The sequence below is a fragment of the Nannobrachium achirus genome (assembly GCF_963921795.1).
Source record: "Nannobrachium achirus genome assembly, chromosome: 19".
Lineage (NCBI taxonomy): Eukaryota > Metazoa > Chordata > Actinopteri > Myctophiformes > Myctophidae > Nannobrachium > Nannobrachium achirus.
In genome coordinates, this window is record NC_137826.1 from 4510001 (window position 1) to 4531799 (window position 21799).

A 21799-nucleotide genomic window follows, 5' to 3' on the forward strand; every position below is an offset into this window, starting at 1 on the left:
TATTACCCTGTATAGTGATGAGCTGGATGACGCGCCAAGGAAAAGGTCCATGGCGCACTCTTCTGGAGACTTCAGCTCAAGGACGGGATCAAGACCTCCTCACCTGAGAACAAGGGAGGCAGACGCCTCCTGCTCTGCAGCTGATCGCCTTGTGTCCTTTAGGGATGCCGCGCAAGATGTTCGACAGCAAGTGAGGGAGGCACAGACAACAGATAGTGATCGAATGAATAGAGATGGACAAACGCATGTAAAAAAGAGTTATAGCAATACAGGTATACCAGACAGAAGGATGGAAGAGGATTTTCGAAGGCAACCACCAAAGCAGAATCCATGCTGCCAAGAAGTACCATTACCCAAACAGGACATGCGTGCTCATCTGCAATGGCACCTACGCAAAAAGGAAGCTGATGCCGATCGCCAGAACGTGCAGCTCCGCAACTTGGAAACTGATAACAGTCGTCAGGCAAATGTTATTCGGACTCTAAGGAGGACAGTTGGTGACAAAAAGACGAACATTGCTGACTTGAAGAGGTCTATCGACGTTCTGTCCGATAAGGCCCAGGAGGACAAAGAAATACTCCAGAGCTCCGCCAGAGCCCATAAACAGAGATCTGATAGACTCCAAGCTTCTCTTGATAGAGTTAACACTCTACTGAGAGAGAGGGACTCTCAGCTGGATAATGCTTGTGCCGATAGGGAGTCCTTTAGGAGCCAGAAGCTAATGTTGGAAAAGAAGCTAACTGAATCTGAGGTTGCCCTGATAGAGGATAGGAAAAAGAACCAAGCTGAAAAGTACCAGCTGGCAAAGCATAGAGACGACGTAGAGGTTTTCAGGACAAAGTACGAGCGCCTTTTGAGGCAGATGGAGGACGAGAGGTGCATAAAAGACACGGAGGTTGAAAAGTTCAGGCAGGAGCTGCAGAGCCGCGGGGACGAACTGCAAGCCTATCGTGATTTGCTGAAGGAAGCGGAACAGCGCTTCTGTGAGGCCCAGGGGAACCTGCAGTGCTCTCAGAGGAAGTTTTTAGAAAAGTCAGAGGCTTTAAGGAAAATGCAAGTTGAGCTGGACACTGAAACAAAGAAGGCCAGGTCGTCTCAGAAGATGAAAGACTCTATTCACGAGGACTACTCTCGCCTGCAAGACAGAGTGAGTTCTATACAGAACAGGACAGAGGAGCTCCAGCAGGAGAACCGGGAGCTGGTGCAAAGGCTGACCGATCAGGAGGAGGCTCTGACCTACAGCCACAAGCAGATGGAAAATCGCAGTGCAGAGTCTCAATCGCTCAAACAGCAGTTGGACACAACGTTGTCAGATGCCATATCCAGAGAGGCAACGCTAAAGAACAAGATCATGGAGTTGGAGGCAGATAAAAGGAGAATGGAGGCTGACCTGAAGAGAGATTTTAATTCGCGTCTCAAAAACCTCAGAGTCGACTTGCAAAAATCGGAAAGCAACAGTAGAAACACTATGAGTGAGATAGATTTCCTCAGCAGAATAAACGATAAGATATTTGGTGAGCGTGAGACTACATATCGAGACCAAAGGGCCGGATCCTCATATCACAACTCATTGACTTGAACATTTCAGAGTCTGTCTTTGGCACGGTATATTGCATGTCGGCTACAGGCTGAGCAGTGAAACCATCCTGTTCTCTGTATGTACAACCAGAAGACACAGCATACACAGTCTTCTGTTTGCAGTTCCAGAATAGCGTTGCCATTTGTCAATGCTTACGTAATGTAACCTTCATTTATCCATTAATTTTGCCTATGCAGGTTTACTATAGGCTAAATGCTGACTAATAGGGGATAGTCAGCATAAACATGTTTCTATACCTCATTAGTTATTAATTAATTAGTTTTTTTTGGCCAATCGCCACTGTTGACCTAGGTGGGATATAGACTGCCATGTACAGTAAGTACATCCTTGGATTCACATGGACCTCAATTCTCCTGTCCAGTTGGACAGCTATTTTTTTGTTAGTTTTTTTGGATACATATTGCAGAGTGCGGGAAGTCACATGACTTGACTCGAGTCAGACTTAAGTTGAAAATTTGAGGCCTTGAGAGGACTTGACTAACATTGATAAAAGACTCGACTTGACTTTGACTTGGTAACGGTGACTTAAGACTACTTGAGACTAATTATTAAAAGGACTTGACTTTTATTACAAAATATTTGCATTTCTCAAGATATGGAGAAGATGTGCTTTGTTTTTTTAAACATGCTTGGGTGAGTTCTAGTGCAATGTGCGCAAACCTGGCAAACAAACTAGGACATGGCAGCAGAGCAGAGGCCAAGACGTGAGGCAGGTGCCATCTAGGGGGCGCTAGTTAGTTAAATTAGGATTATGTTGCTGAGGGTAGTAGGAGGAGTACAGCTGTATGCAAGATCTGCAGCTCAAAATATCTGTGACTCAAACTGGTGTTTGAATACAGGTGCCTGAAAGGCACATTCACATAGTCTACCTTTGCTTGTGTACAGTATCAAATAGTGATGGACGATGATCTACAAGGAAAGAAAGGCTATGTGAATGTATCTTTTATGCACCTGTATTTTGATGTTATTTAAAATCTTATTTGTATATTAATTCAAAAATCTATTTGCTTGTAAGCTACATTAACGCTTTGCTAAATTTATAACAGACTGGAGCTTAATTATGTATTATATGTGATTGAAGTTAGTAACTAGTTAATGACTATCACAGACATCCACTGCTTGTCCAAACTGCCTCATAAAATGTATGACAAGATTCAGTACACACACACACCTTTTTTCAACAAGTTAGTGAGACGTGCGGTAAAGCCTGTGAAACATCCTATAAAACTCACACATTACAAGCAAATCTATCTCCACAGTCTCCTTGTGGTCGCACCGGCAGATCTACTGTCTCCTTGTTGTGGTCGCACCGGCAGATCTGAAATGGCCTGCACTTTAGCAGTTGGAGGGGAACACGGAACCACAACCACACAAGTGGTTGTGTTCCTTGCCAAACACACTTTAGCAGGTTTATCAAAAGGCCAGCGTACATGGTCCAACCGATCAAACAGAGCACCTGAATGTGCTGGACGTACTATACCCTGTGATGTATTGGTTGGGGGGTGGCCCGTTTATTTTCAAAGTTCTTTTCAAGGTCCTTTTAAGTTGATACATGTAAATGTATCGACAGTACAGACTTTTGATACCGTTTCTACAACATGGTGCCTTTTTCTCTAATATTAATTCTAAGACATTGATTCTGCATCCTATTTGCGCGTATAAGACCGCTATTATAAGCTCAGTACAATATTACAGTTACAGAAATATGACCTTGTTGCCTGCCTAGCTGCCTGTCGTTCAATGGCCTGATTAAGAGTCTACAATGATATATGTTTGGGGCGGCACATCTATATCTAACTATTAATGGACCGAATGTCTGTGTGGAACTAATCATATACGTTTGGCGAAGTTCAATTCTGAAAATTGGTCATACATGACATTTCAGCCAACGGGTAAGGCTGCACACGGCTAAGGACAAGTAAGGAAGGGTAAGATAGTATTAATCTATTTGCCGTCCCAGACATCTACATTGCTACACAGATACATTGCTGTCACTGTATGAATGCATTGAGGCTACATTATTTGAGTTGAATTAATTCATTGAATACACAATTCTGTATCCTTTAATGACAATTTTGCCCTGCACAGTGATTTATGGTGGTTTATTTTTTTAAGTAACATAGTAAAGTATACATACGTACTGTACCTTAACTTATTCATTCTGTTTTAAGCTTTAACATTCACTGTCAAGAATATATAACCTGACCACTGACTACTGCCAGCTAGTTTTTCCTTACCTTTTCAAGTAGTCACAGAATATATCTTTCAATTTCTGCCTGGGTTTTTCAGTGTTTTTACCTTATTTTCGAGGCCCCATGAACGCATCACCATCCGAATGTAATCAGATTACACATCTAGTAAGTATAAATTGAGGAAAACGAGTGCGTGCTCGCCAAAGCGAGCCCACAATAAGGTGCAATTCTGGGAAATTGCAAGTGTGGTTGCCGTTTTTGCATGTGGGCATACACGTTACTCACCAAGTTTATGGAGCATGCCACGCTGCAGCGCCAGACTCTGCAACCCTAAACTTACTGCTTCATTACTTTGTTACTATGCCTATCTGTTGCTCTCACTTATGCCAGCAGCAAATCTCCTTATCATTCTCACGAGTCACACAACCAAACCACATCCCACTCTCCTGTCTCTCTCTGCTTGCCTCTGTGTCTGCTTCGACTCATTTTGTTTCACAAACTTAAGTGCAAACCATATGTCTGTGAGAAACTGTGTGTCACACCTTGCATTCTTTGAGCTCATGTGTTTACTCCCTTCTTTGCTAGATGGGACTGCACTTTACCATGCTTCTGTCAAGCTCTCTTACAATAAACCGTTTCTAAAGGAATACGCCACTCTGCATTCTTATCAATGACCCACTGTGCTCACCACAACACAATCTGTGACAGGCATAATTCAACACTTACGGAACCACAGTGCACAGCACAACGGAATCTGTGAGACACATAATTCAACACAACACCTACGTTACAAATTTGCTCCGCCTACATACCAACATATCCCCTACTACTTCAACAACACCCCATTACAACTAAACCCGCATTCTCTGGCCCTACCTATGGAATACATTTGCCACCATAGAGTATATGATAGAGAACGGATAGCCCCGCCCCCAGCATTCATTTCAATGCAAGTGCTCAGTGGCGTTTTGAAGCATGCGGAATTAGCAGAATCCAGGTGCATTGTGGGGGAAATTGGCAAACAAAAGTTTGCCAATTTTACTGACGTCGAGACGTTATTACGTCACGAACATCACTCGACGTCCATTGAACCCTATTGTCAACCCACCGGCACGCTCTTATGCTAGTGCATGCTTGTTTCACCCCGCCTGCAGTTCCAGCTTTGGCTTCAATGTCAAGCCGTTCAGGGGGCTTGCCCTACACCCAGGAACGAATGCCACTTAGAGGCCAATTTGTTTATACATGCGACCTGCCGGTCACGTATCTCCCGATTAGGGAGTCTTACTGGTTATATTAACCGATTTCTGACGTAATTAAATCTTCTACAATATGACGTTCATCATTTTGATGACATAATCGTCTGTCAATCTATTGACCAGCTTTGCAAGCTGCTAAAAAACTAGACCAGGTCAACCTGGTTGTGCCAGACCCCCTGTCTGTCATCATCATTTATGACATCATGCCTTTTGTAGGCATGTCATCATCATGTCATCATCATATATACCCTTTATATAGAAAACCCGGACAGACAGACCGACATTTGCTTATGTAGGCCTACCCATTTCATGGGTCTGGCAAAAAAGTACACAATGCGAAGTGTATTCAGTAATTATATTATTATTATATTAAAAGTTTAAAATGTAAATAATGTTTTATATTTCTTGAAATATAATGTCATTTTGATGTCGTCAGCACTTAGAGGTCAACATGACATCACAGTAAGCCCACACTGTCTCTTCAGGAGCAATATATTCTAGTTTAGCCACTTTTGTCCCCAACCCCCGAGAAGTTGTCCCAGTGGGTGTGCCTGAAGAGGATGAACTGGCTTTCCCCCTTAGCGTCCAAAGGCTCCGGACCTCTCCCACCACCTCTCAGTAGCCTCCAGCAACTACGACAGCGGCAAATCGACTCTCTCAAGGCCGCTCACCCCAACCTAGCAGAGATCCAGAAGGATGTGGAGTACATGATACCGTTCACAGTCGGGAACTCGGCCGCAAGTCTCGGCGTCCTGCTCCCTCCCCAGTTCCCCCAGGAGAAGCCAGTCGTCAGCGTCCACCCGCCTGTTGGCCATCATCTAGTGGACAACACCAATGGCACCGTGATCACAAGCCCTCTCGTCACAAATTTTGGGATGCACTCTGACTTGGGCAAAGTCACTCAGAGTCTGTTGGATGAATTGTGGAAGAGCCCTCCTGCTCTGAGATCTAATGGCCACTCTGGCTTCCCATACAGTATGTACAAACCATCTGGAATGGCACCGTACCCAATCAAAAAAGGCAATATCCGCACACATGATTCTTTTAATAAATCACCTCAGCAGTCAAACAAACGAACGTGTTTCGGCCCTTCTGACCTTTGTCAGCGTTTACCAGCACCATACCCAACACATGGATTCCACTACGGGGCTGGCACCGTATGGCCCAGTCAGGCACCGGTGCCAGTCTCGGCTCTGATGCCTCAACCCGGTATGGATACCATGCATGGCCCCCCTAGAGCAGCGCCAGCGCCATATGGTTTGATAACTAACCTACCACCATCTGTGCCCACTGTAAACTCACAGGCTGGGCTAAAGGCCCATTTGTACAAGATGCCAGAGATTCCAGAGTATTTTCCTGAACTCTCTGAATTAAGTGTGTCCCAGTTGAAAGACATGTATGAGCAGGAGGATGTTTTGCTGGACTTCTTGGTGAGCCTGCCACAGCTCAAAAAGGTGACCAGTGATAGAGAAGAGCTTTTTGCCAGCAATCGGGACATGGCCAAGGAGAACTTTCAGATGGAACCACTGTTGGAGCGGAAGAGGCAGGGACTCCATGACAAGTACCAGCTGCTGGCCCAGAGGAAGTCAGCCTTTGAGACCAAGATGCAGAGGCAGCATGAGTTGAGTGAGAGTTGCAGTCTGAGTGCTCTGCGGGCACGTTTGCAGGTGGCAGCCCACCAGGCAGAGGAAGAAGCGGAGGGGATGGCTGAGATCTTCCTAAAAGGACGTACAGAAATAGAAGACTTCCTGACCAGTTTCATGGAGAAGAGAACCCTTTGCCACAGCAGAAAGACAAAAGAAGAGAAGCTCCAACAGGCCATTAACAACACAAATGGACATGTCCCCACCAGCCACTAGAACTCAATGGCTGGAGTTCTAGCAAACAGCAACTGGCATCCGGAAGGGTTAGGCAATAGAGGTGACGAGAAGCACAGATGATGAGAACAAGACGGTGACGATGATGATTAGACCCTAAAGAAACCATCGAATGCTGTGGTGACATTTAAGTAAAGGAACCCACAATTCCCATCTTCAGACATACCATCAAAATGAGTCAAGCTTATTTCTGGATTCTGGATTCCAACTGATTCAGTTGCAATTATATTAATCAATCTGACCTTTTGGAATCAAAGAGAAGATGGACAAATACCCTCTTAATGCTCCTCTATAGTTTCAGTTTCAATTTTAACCAATATTCTGGGGGAACAAAAGCCAGAAATAGGCGATCTACAGTACAAGCTCACAATGGGTCGCAGCGGGACGTGCTGTGAGCTTGTTGATCTGGCGAGGTGGTTCGGTGTAGAAGGAAAGAACAGCAGACCAGTTGCAAGTCAGGTACGTTTCAGTCAGAATAAAGGGTTTTAGTACCAACTGTGAGACTAAATGTGAAACTATATCTGTCCCAGAGTTTGCTCACAGACATGAGTAGACAGCTCAGAGCAGTGGAGTTTTGCCACCTCCAATCCAACATGAACTGTGAGGACCGTGTTGTCACAAGCATTTGAACCCAGAACAGTTCGAAATCGAGGTGTTGACAACAATCAAGCTTTGGTGATGAGCTTGACTGTTCACTCATCTGTGTATACTTAACCCCTATATATATATTATATATATTATTGACGGGAGTTCCCCAGATGTCTGTACATCAAATATCTTTGCCAAATGGTTGCTTTTTGGCAATCAGCACACTGCACACAGCTTGGATTCCGCTGTGTGCTGTGGTAACAGATATAAAACACATTGTAATATGTATTTTTTTCTTTTTTGTTTTTTGTTAATATGCGTTTTTGAGCGGTGCTCCTGGAAGGAGCTAAGCTCCAACATCTGTCTTTGTCCGTATGTACGCCCATGCAGGGTCACATTGGCCAAGTGAAGTTAACTGATAAACAGCACCGCTCTCTTCACACTGTGTGATTTTTGTTTATTTGGCTGTTTGAACTTCAATTCAAATAGGCCTAAACAAGACTGCACTCTCGAGGTGCCTACTTGTGCGCCAGCAAAGCACGCCTTATTATTTATAGCAGGTCGCACTTGTTGTAGGTGACATCACCAAGAATGCTGGTGCCTCATTGATACACGACAGAAATGCCAAACACGGTACTTGCGCAAGTAGTAATAATAATATAAGGAAGGACTCCAGCAAGATATTTTCATATTTTATCAAACTGGGAACGATGCCCATATGGAATGCATGGCCCTCTGGTTTTGCAATACCTGTTGTACCTGTTGCCAGAGTACTTAGTACTGCGCGGCCTGCGCCCATTATCACAATAATACTTGGAGACCAGTCTAAGTACTGCTATCTTAGACCAGTCCCAGATAGTATCTGATGTCACATTGATGACATCGGGGATCTCCATTTGGCTATGTACTTGCACATAGACATGCACGCTGAAATCTTAGGGATGACCATATTGTCAAGTGCTTAAATCAATCTGCAAATCAGATTGGGAAACATGAATTCCTGGATTTATAGATTCTTCCTGAGTCCTTGATGAGACATTGATTCAATTGTCTGCTCAGTGCCTGATAAATAGCAATAATGCATTGGCTTGTTCCTCTTCCTCTTACTGGGGAGACAACAGAGCAGTTGGAAGGCAAATGTCATCACATGGATCTCAATAATATTCTAAAAAATACCAACTTCAGGGCATCCACTGAGCCAAACAAAAATAAATGCTTTGTAACTCAAAAAGAGTTCCTTGTGTAAACTTCCCCTTTTACCCCCTTGTGGTGAGTTTATTATATCCCTGAGTTTTAATAATATAAAGTAACTTAATTTGTTGTATACTCACAGGGTAATCCAAATTACAAAATTAACCATAAAAAATATATAATTTAAATAACCATTAACTTTTAAACAACAATAAAGTATTATTTGTGTTAACGTTGTATTACATACAGTTTAATACAACGTCATAGTGCACACTGGGTTTACAGTACGAGGCTAGGTTTACAGTGTAATAGCGTGAAAATGGAGTATTCTATGTGTGAACATTGTATTACAGTGTAATACCATATGTCATGGTGCATAGTAATACAACTTAGTGTGTTAATGTTTTTGCCAGCAAAGAGAACCTGCTTTTTGTAAACCTTTTCTGACTAAATTACCCAGGTTGTATAGGCAACTAAGAAAAACAGGGATAAACAAAGTGAATAAACCAAACAAAAGGTCCAAACACCCCTACATGAATGAATGAGTGTTTCAAAGAATTTATCAGAATATAACTTTAGGCAAACCTTTACTAATTCAAAGACAACTGAAGTACTCAAAGTGCAAAAGCTAAAGCAAAAACTAGTTCTTCTTCTTCATTCTTATGTGTCCATGGACACCATGTTGCCATGTTGGCTGCACTGGAGTCTCTGGAGGACAGAGTTAAAGATTGCAGCGAGTTTCTTATCTGACAGGATCTGAGACTGGAACTCTGACATCAGAGGAGAGTTCTTTACTTCCGGGATGGCGAGTAGAGAAACAACAGCTTGCATCGCACTGCGCTTCAGCTCATGCTGTTTCTCAAAATCTTGCTTTGCTGAGCCAGCCTTCACATTGGCATAGCAGGTAGCTTGTAGAGGTGCTACCAGTTTGTCCAGTCTCTGGGTGATGGCGCTTGGATACAGAGACGAGAGACGAGTCAGCATGAGAAACGTCAACATCTTGATGTCATGGTGGTCTTTGAGTCCGTCCTCTAAATGGTTGAGGAAGGTGAAGATGTCCAGTTTGTCGTGACATCTTTCCAACAGAGTGGACATGCACTCAAATGCTGCTTTCCTCATATCAAAACCATCGTCCACTGTTTGTCTGTATAGTCCCATCTGTACCTCTCTGATGAGTTCTTTCCTGACTTTGGTTTCATTATAAAGAAGTGGTAAAACTGAATCCAGCAGCTCTCGGATCAGACTGGGCTTATTATGAGCTACTGAGTTGAATGTTGCCAAGGCGATGCGCCGAACATTCAGGTCTGGGTCTTCTAGAGTCTTCAGGAAGTCGCCTATGCAGTTCTTCAGTAGAGGGTCAATGGCCTGAGGATGAGCTGAGATGGTGAACTTGACAGCTGCTACCACAGAGCTCCTGGCATAAGACGAATTTGACAGTAGATAGCACTTCAGCCTTGGCAGTAGACGCCCAGGGTCTAACAGAGTTAACTTTCCCAGACATTCAGCAACAATTCGTCTGGTTCCTTCTTCCTGACACTCAGGGTGATTCAGCAGAAGAGACCACACTGACTCTATATAGGGCTTCAGACCTGGAACCGAAGCTGAGCCTATAATCTCCTTTAGAGACTGCAGTAGCAGATACTGTCTTTTAGGCTGAGAGGAGATCTCTGAAAGGATAAAAGGGAGGTACTCTGGAAGGTTGCGAACAGCGATCAAACCCAAAGCATAGGACGCTGCGGACTTCACCTCTTCACAAGTGGAGGAGAAAGCATCATCGATGACAGTCTTGAGTTCAATGCTGAGGTCCACATGATGTCCAACTTCACCCAATGAGAGCAAAGCTAACATTCTAATAGAATCTGTGGAGCGACTGTTATTCACATCCTTTATGAACTGTTCCACTACAGCAGGTACTTCGTTGGGACAGACTCTGGTGAGTGCTGCCACACATTTAGCGATGGTAGCGTAGGCCTGTTTGTGAGACAGTGACAATTTAGAGTAGACAGGTCCTGTTAGCATCTTCATCAGGTCCATGAAACGCAAACCTGTTGTATTTGTACACACCAGAGCCTGGTAGAACTTCAACATGGCTGTCAGTGCTCCTCCTTGCAGCAGTGGGGATTGGACCAGTAACATGAGCTGGTTGAGGATGTTTCCTTCGCTGAGCTTAGCCAGAGAGGAGGGGTGTGTCTGCACCAATGTGGACAGGAATTTCAACACTGCCTGAGACACGTTCATGTCATTCTCTGATATGAGAAATGGAAGTTCAGCCAATACTGTATCTATCATGTCTGGAGTCACAGAGGAGCTATATTTCCTCATCAATATGTCCAATGCATCTAATGTATCGAGTTTGAAATCTCTCTGGATATTGGAAAGAAATGAGGCAAGGATGGGAACAGCTTCACAAAGAACCGGACCCAAGTCAATGTTCAGAGGAGAGTGTGCTATCAGAGTCAACACCCTAACAGTAGTGAGTTGTGCAACTTTGTTATTCTTGAGTCTTTCCAGGAAGATGATCAGTGTTCCAGGGAGTTCAGTAGGCAAACGGTCTCCCAGGTTACAGATGATTTGGCCCATACAGGAAATGGCTCGTTCATTAACCTCCTGGTGAATGTCAATGGCTCGCAGGCGCCTAATTGTACAACTGAACAAGTCCTTAATGTAAGGGGAGGGGTCAAAACTCTCAGAGTCCTTTGATTGACTAGATTGACTTTTTATTTTATCCAGAGGTCTGATCACCTTGACCAGCTGCTGTGTGACCAACAGGGCTTCAGAGGTGATCTTATAGAAGGGGTCGCCCATGCAGGCCACTACGGCTGGGATGAGATCTTTGCAGATGTGTGAGATGTGTGGGTGGAAGGTGTGGGGGGGCTGGGAGTAAAGGATGCCATGCAAACACGACAATGCTTCGATCTTCAGGTTGGAACTGCTGGACTGCTTATCATTCAGACTGAAGACTATACCTGGTATTAGTACTGATACGTGTTGGACCACGGCATCAGGCAAAACCTTCACCAGTTCAGTCAACAAGTTGAAACAACAGTGTCTCGTTTTAACACTTTTCTCTTTTAACTGCTTATGAAGAGCTTTCACTATCATAGGAACCTGACTCTGTAACAGGGTTAGAGGTGTATCTCCCTGATCCATAGTGTCTAGATCCGACATCCACTCCTGAGCCTTTCCAGTTTGTGTCAGTAGGGAGGTATACGCATGGAACACATCTGCCTTCACATTCTCCTCTCTCTCCTTGAAGCAGGAGATGAGTGCAGGAGAGACGGAGCGATAGAAGTCCTGCAGCATCTCATGTCTGGTTGAGACGACACCGTCCAGACACTTAGCCGATGCACTACGCACCTTCCAACTGATGTCATCATCACTGTATTCTTCATCACTACCTTGATAGTCTTCATCATCCTGTTTTGTTTCCATAGTGTTGTCATCCTCGTCTTCGTAATAGTTCCAGTTTGGGTCGTAGGTCAGGTAAAGCAGACACAGTTCGATGACCGTGGGAATGTGAGGCCGAACCTTCTTAGGACACTTAGTAACGAAGGACTCAAAGGCCAGGATGCAGTACTCTCTCAGTTCATCATCGTCGACTTTACATAACTTCACCACCAACGGAATGATCTTCTCCAGATATCTGCCTATGCGGTGTCCAGCCTGTCTGCTGATACCAGCCATGCACTGGATGTATGTTCTGGTAGTTGACATGTTCTGTGTGCCCTGTGCACATCCCAGTTCAGACAGCAGGTGCTCAATTAGGCCAGTGAACACCTTGTTCCCACATGACATTGCAAGGTGGCCGAGGGCTGTGATGGTCCTCTTTCTGACAGCCAGGCGAGGAGAAGTGAGCAGGGGAAGCAGACAACTCAGGATTGAGGGATGAAAAGCCACCAACAATCCTCCCTGTCTGCAGAGCATGTCGGCCATGATGTCAAGTGCCTTCTGCTGAACGGACACATCTTCCTGATTGGTGATAGCACCTGTCAGTTTACCAGTTATCTTCTTACAAACTCTGGCTGATAGCGCTGAGGAGCCACTTGAAGCAGGAGGAAGTTCTCCTATAACAGTCCTAAGTCCAAAGGACGAGATGTCTTGTAGCTGCTCTTTATCGGACAATGTGTTGGTCCACAGTGTGTCCATGATGGTCTCAACATGGCACTCATTGACCTTGCTCACCAGAGGGCCCAGGCATTTTATAGCCAGGTTTTGAACCTCTCCATTGTTATCCTCCAACAATGCCAGAATCATATCCACCACTTTCTTCTCATTGTCGTCGTCCAGTCTGACTGAATCCTTCTGCAGCTCGGAGATCAGGTCATTGGTTGCCATGAACCTGAAGTCCTTGTCACTTGAGGTCATTTTCTCCAACAGATTGGAGATGTCGAGGGAGGGGACCGTCATGTTTGGTTATGCTCTGGGTTAGGCCACGCCTCCTTCCAATAACCCTACACAAAACACAATCAAGTGAGTAGTTAAGGCCTATTCAGGAGCTCGGAAGAGTTCAACTAGACCTCCAGTTCCTATCTCCATCAACAACAAATCTCTCCCTTTTATGCTGGCGATGAATGATGCCACAGTTACTGTATGTCCAAGCCTGCATTGTGATTGGTGCATTATCTATGTCTCCAAACAGAATATACAAATATACAACTCAGTTGCGCAGTTGCACGGGTGGAATGGGCATAGTACTTGAAGGCCAGTCTATGTTGTCAGTCATCTATTACATCCGTGATATGTCATCACATCGGTGCATGTTGTCAGGATACTAGCTAGCTTTATTCTGACCTGAAAAGTTGAGTCCGAATCCAACCCAACATTCTTCTGAGCGGCAGCAGCAGCCTTTTTCTCTTTCTCATTAAATCGTCTACTGTAAAGTCTACTGTATGTGGAGAAAAGTCTACCTTTTTCCAACAACCCTGTGATCATCAAGTCAAGTCAAGACACCCCGGCCCTCGCTGTGGTACTAGAGGTATAAGCCTGCAGAGGTATAAAATGGGTATTTTGAACTGTAGCCTATATCAATTCATTTCTCATGAAAAAGAAAAACTACATGCACATCCCAAACTCAAAGTTGGTCCGGTGCTGAGCACGATTATTACGAAAATAAATGGAAAATAAACGCTCGCACACTGAGGGCTCCAATATGACAGATGTCTCATTGCACCAAAAGGTGCTGTGACGTTTCGAGCTTAACACCTCAGTCTGACAGTATAGAATACCTCTGCACTGACACTAATAACAAGAAAATTAACAAGAACTAGAAAAGCAGTTCCTGCAGGAACTGCGTGGACTCGCTGAAAACACGCACAAAGTATATTATGAAGAAAATGTACACATCCCTTCCTTTCAATTGAGCAATGAGACATCTGTCATATTGGAGCTCTCGGTGTGCAATCATTTATTTTATTTTTATTTTGTACTAATCGTCGCACAGCACCGGACCAACTTTGAGTTTGGGATGTGCATGTAGTTTCTCTTTTTCAGGATAAATGAATTAATAGGCTACAGTTCAAAATCCCAAAATAGGCTTGGGTAAACCAAATCTGGAAAGCACTGCTTTAAGAAACTAACAGATGCTTCTGACTAGAGAAGCTTTGCAGCTTGTGGTTCCAGTTGAGGACTGTGGCTGCACTGTTTATACTGTTTACATTTTACAAATAATGTGCATACTTCTAGATAAGTAAGTAACACAGTATTGTTTATGATGGAATTAAAGAGGTTTTTCATAATAGGCCCAATGTCTGGAGGTCTTCAGAGGTATACGCTAGGAAAGGTGATGTTTGTTTGGTCTCGACAGGCGAGTATTAGGTGTTCTGGGAGGCTTGCTGCATGATGACAGAACAAAGGCTCAATATCTGCAGGTACTCATCTGCTCCATCTACTAGGCACTTATCAACCACCGCCATCTTTTCTGTGATGGCTGACTTCTGCTTGTCATTCAGGTCTTGACCTATGACTGTCTCATGGAGCTGACCCAGGATTTGAGTGGCTGCATAGCCTTCATCCACTGTATTCCGCACAGCAACCTCGAGATTCTCAAACGTTCCCCTGTAACAGATCTGTAACAAATTGTCAATCATCTTAGGAGGGACTACCCCGGCTATCTCGATAACGGCTCTCTCTGTGATCTCCTTGTCCATGTTGAGACGAGCCGCACTCTGGAGGAAGGTGATTGCCTTTCGTAGGTCACCTTCCGACACTTTCACCAGCGCCGCTATAGCCTCCCCAGAGCATTTAAGGTTCTCCTTCTGACAGATATCCATCAGGCGCTCTTTTTGGATCTTATCGGCCAGAGGCTTAAAGCGGAACTTGGAACATCTGGAGGTCAGCGGCTCAATGATCCTGCTCACATAGTTACAGACGAGGCAGAAGCGTGTGGTACGAGACTCCTTCTCCATGGTTCGTCTGAGAGCGGCCTGGGCGGGGGCCGTCATGGAGTCGGCCTCGTCCAGGATGATGATCTTGAAAGGCGGGCATGGCTTGCCATCCGTGCGTTTCCCAGCCACGGTGAGCCGAGCAAAGTTCTTGACCTTCTCTCTGATCACCTGGATCCCTCGTTCATCAGAGGCATTCAACTCCAGCACCCTCTGCCTGTAAAGCTCTGGACCGTAGAGTTCTCTGGCAGCTGCTAGGATGGTAGAGGTCTTCCCTGTTCCAGGTGGGCCATAGAGAAGCAGGTTTGGGAGATCTGCCCCTTCCAGTGCCTTCCTCAGTACTGCTATCACCTCTTCCTGAAACGTCACTTCGTCCACACACTTTGGCCTGTATTTCTCCACCCAGGGGACAGGCATGGCTTTCTTCTCTGTGCTGGACATTGCTAATGCCTTGTCCTTCTGAGGTTTAGTGGCCTGGACGGATGCTCCCTTTAAAATCACCTGCATGACTGTGGATAACATAATCATAGTTCTTGGTGGCCAGTCTATGACGTCATATTGATGATCATGGATCTCCATATATGGCTGCTACACCTGGCCTTGTCCTGTGTCCCGTGAAGTGCTATTTATGAGTTAGTTGTGGGCTCGCTTTAGCATTTTTTGGCACCTAAAACTAGTCTTTTGTGTTTGAGCTTTACACAGTTTTACACACTTGTATTTTTCTTGTTACCAATTGTTATACTTTATGAGATTTTTGGGGAAAAGAAAGTGCGTTTCTATGGGAAATTAATTTTGTCTTACCATATATCATATAGGCCTATTATTACTGCCATCATATGTTTTGGCACTTAAAACTAGTCCATACTTTGTCTTATCATTACTTGCATCAGCAGAGTGCGCAATTACTGAATTCAGTGGCATATCTGTTTGTGTTTACGTAGCCAATCAGGGACCAGCATTCTTGTTTATTTTGCTGCCATCCACATTATTATCTTTTGAGATACAAACAGTTAAAACCTCAACTTGTTCAGCTTTATACAGTTATCTCTGCTTGTATTATTCTCGTTACAAATTGTTATACTTTTTGAGATTTTGGGGAAAAAAAGAAAATACCATGATTATTAAGTATATAAAATAATTGGTTTAAAGAATTCTGTCTTACATTTATATTATGGTAATATAAATGGTATAACGCTATGTATTCTACACCTGTGAACAAAATTTGGATGTGTACTTTTTGTACTGCCCATAGTACCCGCGTCCCGCAAAGCTTGGCCAACGTGACCCTGTGTGTACAACAAACTTTGAGCGCTTTGTACCAAGATGTAGGCCAGATGTAGGCCATGCTTCGTGTCCCGGACAAAGCCAGATGTTGGAGCTTAGCTCCTTCCAGGAGCACCGCTCAATTATATGTTTTTCCTCCTGGCAAAGCCACATATGGTTATTACGTTCTGACCTCACATCATGTTATTAACTGATTGGCTGAATGCCAGAACTACATCACGTCTTGGTGGAAGGACTGGATACTTAAAGTGTATGCTGGACGAACAGCCTTCCTGTAGAGATCACCATGGCGGCCTCCAAAGCATCAAAGGAACAGAAGTACGACAGACAACTGAGACTGTGGGGTGACCATGGTCAAGAGGCTCTTGAGAATGCACATGTGTGTCTCATAAACGCTACAGCAACCGGGACGGAGATACTTAAGAATCTTGTTCTGCCAGGCATTGGTGCTTTCACCATCGTCGATGGACACGCAGTCGCTGGAGAAGATGTTGGGAATAACTTCTTTCTCAGCCACAGCTGTATAGGGAAGAACAGAGCACGGGCTACCACTGAGCTGTTGCAAGAGCTGAACAGCGACGTTACCGGAACTTTCGTAGAGGATACTCCAGATAAGCTCCTGGACAATGACCCAGAGTTTTTCAACAGGTTCACCCTGGTTATTGGTGTTCAGTTGCCAGAGGGCACGTGCCTGAGGCTCGGCTCTGTTCTATGGAACAAGCGTGTGCCTTTTCTAGCTTGCAGAACTTTCGGACTAATCGGCTACATGAGACTGGTGGTGCAAGAGCACACAGTGGTTGAGTCTCACCCGGACAATGCCTTGGAAGATCTGCGTTTAGTCCAGCCATTTGCCGATTTAAAGAAACACATCCAATCCTTTGACCTGAAGAAGAAGAAGGATCATAGTCACACACCATGGGTTATTATTGTTGCAAAATACTTGGAGGAGTGGCTCACTGAGCACAATCGCCAACCACCATCGACACCTAAAGAAAAGGAGGACTTCAGACAGCTGATTCGGGATGGGATTTTGAAGAAAGAGAACGGTGTCCCTGAAATTGAAGGAAACTATGAGGAGGCTATTAAGAATGTCAACACAGCTGTAAACCCTGTCACGATCGATCCTAAAGTGCATGAACTCCTGAACAGTAAGCAGTGTAATAACATCACAGCACAGACCCCATCCTTCTGGGTGATGCTGCGAGCTGTCAAGGAGTTCATGCAGAACGAAGGCGCCGGGAACCTGCCAGTGCGAGGGACCATTCCAGACATGATTGCAGACTCCCAAAAGTTCATCAACCTTCAGAACGTTTACAGGGAGAAGGCCCTGCAGGACGCTACTGCTGTGTCTAAGCATGTCAAATGTATCTTGCAATCTGTAGGAAAGCCGCCGGAGAGCATCTCTGAAAAGGACATCAAACTGTTTTGTAAAAATGCAGCCTTCCTGAGGGTGGTGCGTTGCAGGTCTCTAGCCGAGGAATACAGCGTGGATTCAGCCAATAAAGACCAAATAACCAATTGTATAATGGCTGATCCAGACTGTGAGATGGTCTTCTACCTCCTGCTGCGCTCTGTCAATGGCTTCTTTCAGCAGCATTCCCGTGTCCCAGGGGTTCACAACTACCAAGTGGACGAGGACATCAGCAAGCTGAAGCTGTGTTTGAACAGTCTGCTGCAGGAGTACAGCCTGAACGTCGACATCAAAGACGATTACATCCACGAGGTCTGTCGCTGTGGTGGCGCCGAGCCACACACCGTCGCAGCGTTTCTGGGAGGCTCAGCTGCTCAAGAGGCGATCAAGATCATTACTCACCAGTTTGTGCCTTTCAACAACACCTTCATTTACAACGCAATGTCTCAGAAAACTGCTACCTTCAAGCTGTAGTACAAAAGCAGGGCCTAATGACGGTGTGGCTGCCTTGTGAATCTGCAACGTAATTTTGATGAAGTCGGTATTGGAGGGGCCGGTTAATCAGTGATCATGAATTCACACAAAGAACATATTCAAGACAAAACAAAAAAGAAATCAACTAGCTAGTGTGAAGTGAGCGGTGCTATTTATGAGTTAATTTCATCAAGCGCCCCGATAGCCAATCACAGCGCATCCTGCAAAGCTTGGCCAATAGGACCCTTGGCATACAACAAACTTTGGGGAGCTTGTCACTGTTACTACGTGTCATCTTTTCGACACCCGACTCTAACCCTCACCCTCCGTGGAGTGAGTCGCTAACCCTCCGGTCGAAATGATGGGCGTTCGCAAAAGCGAGATTTCCCCAAACTTTGAGCGCTTTGTGCCAACATGTAGGCCACACTTCACAGCCCGGACAACAAACTTTGAGCTCTTTGTGCCAAGATGTAGGCCACAGCTCCTTTCAGGAGCACCGCTTAAAAATCTCAACATGTGAGAAATAGGGATGAACTTCCTTGGCCTGACAGCATGCACAAGACATCTGGCACTGGGGTTATGGTTGTTGACAGACGGATAGATGTTGGTACCTGCAGCGCAGCTCTGCCTGGTGCACCTCTGATGGTGCCTAAGCCCCAGCTGCAGGGTCCTCAGCTGGGAGTGACCCTGGACTTTGCATGGCAGGGGCGTCCTCCTCCCTGAGCCAGACTTGCACCTGGCCGCATACCTGAATTGTGTAGTGGTTTGCAAGATTAGCCGTGTGTATATTATGTACAGTATGTATGTATACTGTACATAATGACAAAAAACTAAAATGAAATAAAAATAAATAAAAACGGCATTCAGTCTGTAGAAATTCTGTCTGAGCTATAGTTGCACAATTTTACTTGAACTAATGTATATAGATACGCGTAATTGATGTATGTTTTATATGCCCTGCACATTCAATGAATCTAAATTAAAATTATCCTCACCTATAATTCTTACTTAATTTTTTTCTTCTTTTTTTCACTCAATACATCGAGGCAGTTGTTTTCAATTTGTCCTATTGGAAACCGATATTCAGATACGTTTTTCTCGTGACACTCATGAAACCCAAAATCACTTTTTCTATAAATATATATTATATCAATGAGTCACTCATTGATATAAATATAATACAGTATATAACTATAACTGTGATAGGGAGTAATGATATGGTTCAGTTTGCCCATAGGATTCAGAGCTTTCTGCTGTCTCTGTAGCTATTTCTGTGTTCTTCCAGTTTCTGGGTAGAAAATGAATATTTGGCGCCACTCATTACATATTTGCTCTCGGCGTACCATTAGTTCGGCGTGAGGTGGCTTATACAACTGCAGAAAACCACTCCTACATTTTAGAAACCATTCCTACTTTTTGGAGCTGTGTGAAGCACAGGCTCCCTATACGTGGCTGTGTGGGTCTGTGTGTGTGTGTGTGTGTCTGTCTGTCTGTCTGTGTGTGTGTATGTAGCCTGAACTTCCTAAACTTCGGCACGCCACTAGTCCCACAGTTTTGCCACCACACACTCGCGCCATATGTCAAATCGACCGGCTTACTCGGGAATCGTGGGCTATTACTTTTCTAAGAGAAAGGTTCTATAGTTTAATTGATATTAATTTATTAGTGAATTAATTTTCCCCATTGACTTATAATGGGAATCGCAAAAACTCACATTCAATTATTTGTCTCTCGCAAACCATAGGGGCTAGAGTTTCAAGACTTGGAGAGGAGGTTCATAATGATTTCAAGGATTAAATAAAAAATAATTGTGTCATTTGGCCGCATGGTGGCGCCATAACACCCCACTTTACGTTTTGGCCTGTAACTCTTGAACCGTAGGTCGGAAAATTAAAAATATTTTTTCCCTGGATTCCTTGGGTCATGACGCATCTCCCCATATAGGCCACGCCCATTTGCGCCATGATAGATTTTCCGCCATCTTGAATTTTCTCCAAAACACACTTTTTGCTCCTTTTCCTACATATTTTCTTCAAATGTCACAAAAATCGGTACACATGATCCACACACACACACACACACACACACACAAACACACACACACACACACACACACACACACACACACACACACACACACACACACACACAGCTCCACTTCACACGGGTGTGATTTTTAGATTTCTTTTCACATTCTGAATTCTGATAAAACAAATAAAGAGCCGAGGTTTCTCGTTCCTTAAAGGGGAAAGATATATGCATATTTACATAACATAATATGACATAAACATAAGGTTCTGTAAAGTAATAACAATGTAATTCAGGGCCAGTGGTGCCGTGGATGGAAAAGGTTATTTACAGGGGTGCCCTAAAATGTTTTTTTCGAAACGCGGCCATAGGCTACAAAGATGACAGGAATTGTTTTTAACCTGCGTGATGATTACTGTTGAGCTAGCCAATATGGTGCAATATGTATACACATAAAATGGGGGTTCCCGCCCCGGCACAAAATAGTCTGAAATAAATGTATAAATAAAATATCGATTTGGGGGTCCTTGCCATCATAATGTTTGATAACCACCATAAATAGTAGTGATTGCTTTGTAACATTGAAAGGAACAGAATATAATCCAACAGAGTGGAGAGTATTAACTCAGTGTGAGCGTTTGTTGTTGGAAATGCTCGCCTGCTATGTTGTTGTGAAAATATTGAAAACTATAGGCCTACATAATAATAATATACATGTTATTCAATTGGGTATGGCAGGGGTATGCAGCTGCCATACCCTGGGTCCAGGGGGGAAAATAAAAGTATCTTAATATAAATTCATGAATGTGTCTTTGTCTATCTGTGCTGGCTATTATTTTGTTAAATTACAGTGGCTATTATGTTGTTAAATTACAGTAAAATAACTACAAATGCAAAATTTAACAAAGGTATTATAATTATATTCTCCACACTTGTATCTTCCCCATCTTGACAAAATGTCCCGCAGGTCAGCTGCACAGGTGCAATGCAGTATTGTTAATTGTGGCACGTTTACTAACATGCCAAGTTTAGCTGCACTTGAACAACCGTTCCAGGCTGCCATATCCAGCCCAAGAAACCGTAGAAACGGAGGGAAATGTAATTCTTAAAATAAATGTATCATACCTGTTGCTAAGGTATGGCAACTTGCGCGCATGCAAGACACCAGTCATGTTGCCATACCTTAGCTTTTTCTGAACTTACGCCACTGAGAAGGCCCGGTCGCCCATGGTGCGGGGGTTTGTGTCGGGGATAAGGAGAAACCTGTTGGATTAGTTTTTGTTCATGGTAACCAATGACTTCCTGTACTGCACAGTGACAGACAAAACATTCAGGAGAGAGAACACTTTTTCCGGGAGGAGTTTCATCTTTATTATTTGTTTCTGAGGGTACAAAGATGTATAGAAATAATCAATAAAACGTTATTTTACAATACAATGAAAATGCAAATATTTAGCACTGTTGTCAGATTTTTGTACAGAAATTAAGAAACAACATTCAGGTCTAACCATACCAACT

General features: G+C 44.1%; 4 protein-coding genes across 4 annotated transcripts; 2 read left to right on the forward strand and 2 right to left on the reverse strand.

Moving 5' to 3' along the window:
• Window positions 1-5608: 5608 nt before the first annotated feature.
• Window positions 5609-6907, forward strand: LOC308304154 (vacuolar protein sorting-associated protein 37A-like; the record flags this gene model as incomplete). Its single annotated transcript, XM_080748713.1, has 1 exon — window positions 5609-6907. One exon carries the CDS (start codon window positions 5609-5611, stop codon window positions 6905-6907), a length of 1299 nt encoding a protein of 432 aa, XP_080604839.1.
• Window positions 6908-9318: 2411 nt separating this feature from the next.
• LOC308304156 (cullin-associated NEDD8-dissociated protein 1-like) lies at window positions 9319-13084 on the reverse strand (the record flags this gene model as incomplete). The annotated part of the gene is given in 2 exon segments (XM_080748715.1): window positions 9319-9417; window positions 9419-13084. Coding segments are annotated over 2 exon segments (3750 nt in total). The 5' UTR covers window positions 13070-13084.
• A 1430-nt stretch (window positions 13085-14514) lies between these two features.
• Window positions 14515-15591, reverse strand: LOC308305169 (replication factor C subunit 4-like; the record flags this gene model as incomplete). The annotated part of the gene is made up of 1 exon (XM_080749874.1): window positions 14515-15591. The coding sequence occupies one exon, from the start codon at window positions 15589-15591 to the stop codon at window positions 14515-14517; it is 1077 nt and encodes a 358-aa protein (XP_080606000.1).
• Window positions 15592-16654: 1063 nt separating this feature from the next.
• Window positions 16655-18253, forward strand: LOC308303978 (NEDD8-activating enzyme E1 regulatory subunit-like; the record flags this gene model as incomplete). Its single annotated transcript, XM_080748527.1, has 1 exon — window positions 16655-18253. One exon carries the CDS (start codon window positions 16655-16657, stop codon window positions 18251-18253), a length of 1599 nt encoding a protein of 532 aa, XP_080604653.1.
• Between the last annotated feature and the right edge of the window lie 3546 nt (window positions 18254-21799).